Here is a 938-nt window from a genome sequence, read left to right as displayed (position 1 = left end):
GCTGGTACTTTTCCACATCATATAAGTTAGAATTTAATGTCATAAAGGCTCCCCCTGCCCACATTTATTAATTAATTAATTATTTAATTAATTAAATTTCACGGCTCTTACATTCGCCTCACCTTGAAAGTTTTCATCCTCGAAAAAGAGACCTTACCAGGGAATAAGTAAGGATAAGATTTCCTCATGAGATTCTCTATCTCCCACGTCATCTTCTGGGTTGCCTCGTCCTAAAGAACCTTCACAGTTCAGATCTCTTTCCCTCTGAGTTGTTTGACTTGAGACTCTAGAATTCTCACTGGTCCAACTCCGATCATCAGGTCCTCGCGCACTTGGACATCATCCTGCTCCATTACATGTGTAGGATCTGCAATGTACTTCCTCAGTTGTGACACATCGAAGACATTGTATAGATTCTTCAGGTGAGGTGGCAAGGCAATCTCGTACGCCACTGGTCCAATCCTCCTAGTGATCTGATACGGACGATGAATCAAGGAGTCAACTTCCTCGACTTTAGAGCTCGTCAATATTGTTGTGGGAGTAATTGTGAGAAATACATGGTCTCCTACCTCAAACTCAAGCGGCCTTCTCCTCTTATCTAGATAAGACTTTGGTCGACTCTGAGTTGCACGCATCCGATCCTAAATTATCTTGACCTTCTAAGTTGTCAACTGTAAAAATTATGGCCCAAGTACAACTGACTCCCCATCATGCTGCCAACATAAAGGAGTCCTGCATCTCCGACCATACAATGCCTCGTATGGTGCCATCCAATGCTGAATGGTAACTGTTATTATACGTAAACTCCACTAAAGATAATATATCACTCCACGTCCCCAAGTGATCCAGTACACAAGTTCGTAGTAGATCTTCTAATGACTGAATAGTCCTCTCAGACTGACCATCTGTCTGAGGATGATAGCAAAGCTCATTCTCAG

At 42.4% G+C, this 938-nt stretch overlaps 1 protein-coding gene across 1 annotated transcript; it reads right to left on the bottom strand.

Moving 5' to 3' along the window:
- Positions 1-248: 248 nt before the first annotated feature.
- Positions 249-635, bottom strand: LOC114191216. Its single transcript, XM_028080393.1, has one exon. It carries the CDS (start codon positions 633-635, stop codon positions 249-251), a length of 387 nt encoding a protein of 128 aa, XP_027936194.1.
- Positions 636-938: the final 303 nt, after the last annotated feature.

Source organism: Vigna unguiculata, chromosome 7 (assembly GCF_004118075.2).
Source record: "Vigna unguiculata cultivar IT97K-499-35 chromosome 7, ASM411807v1, whole genome shotgun sequence".
Lineage (NCBI taxonomy): Eukaryota > Viridiplantae > Streptophyta > Magnoliopsida > Fabales > Fabaceae > Vigna > Vigna unguiculata.
This window is presented reverse-complemented; position numbering and strand designations above follow the sequence as displayed.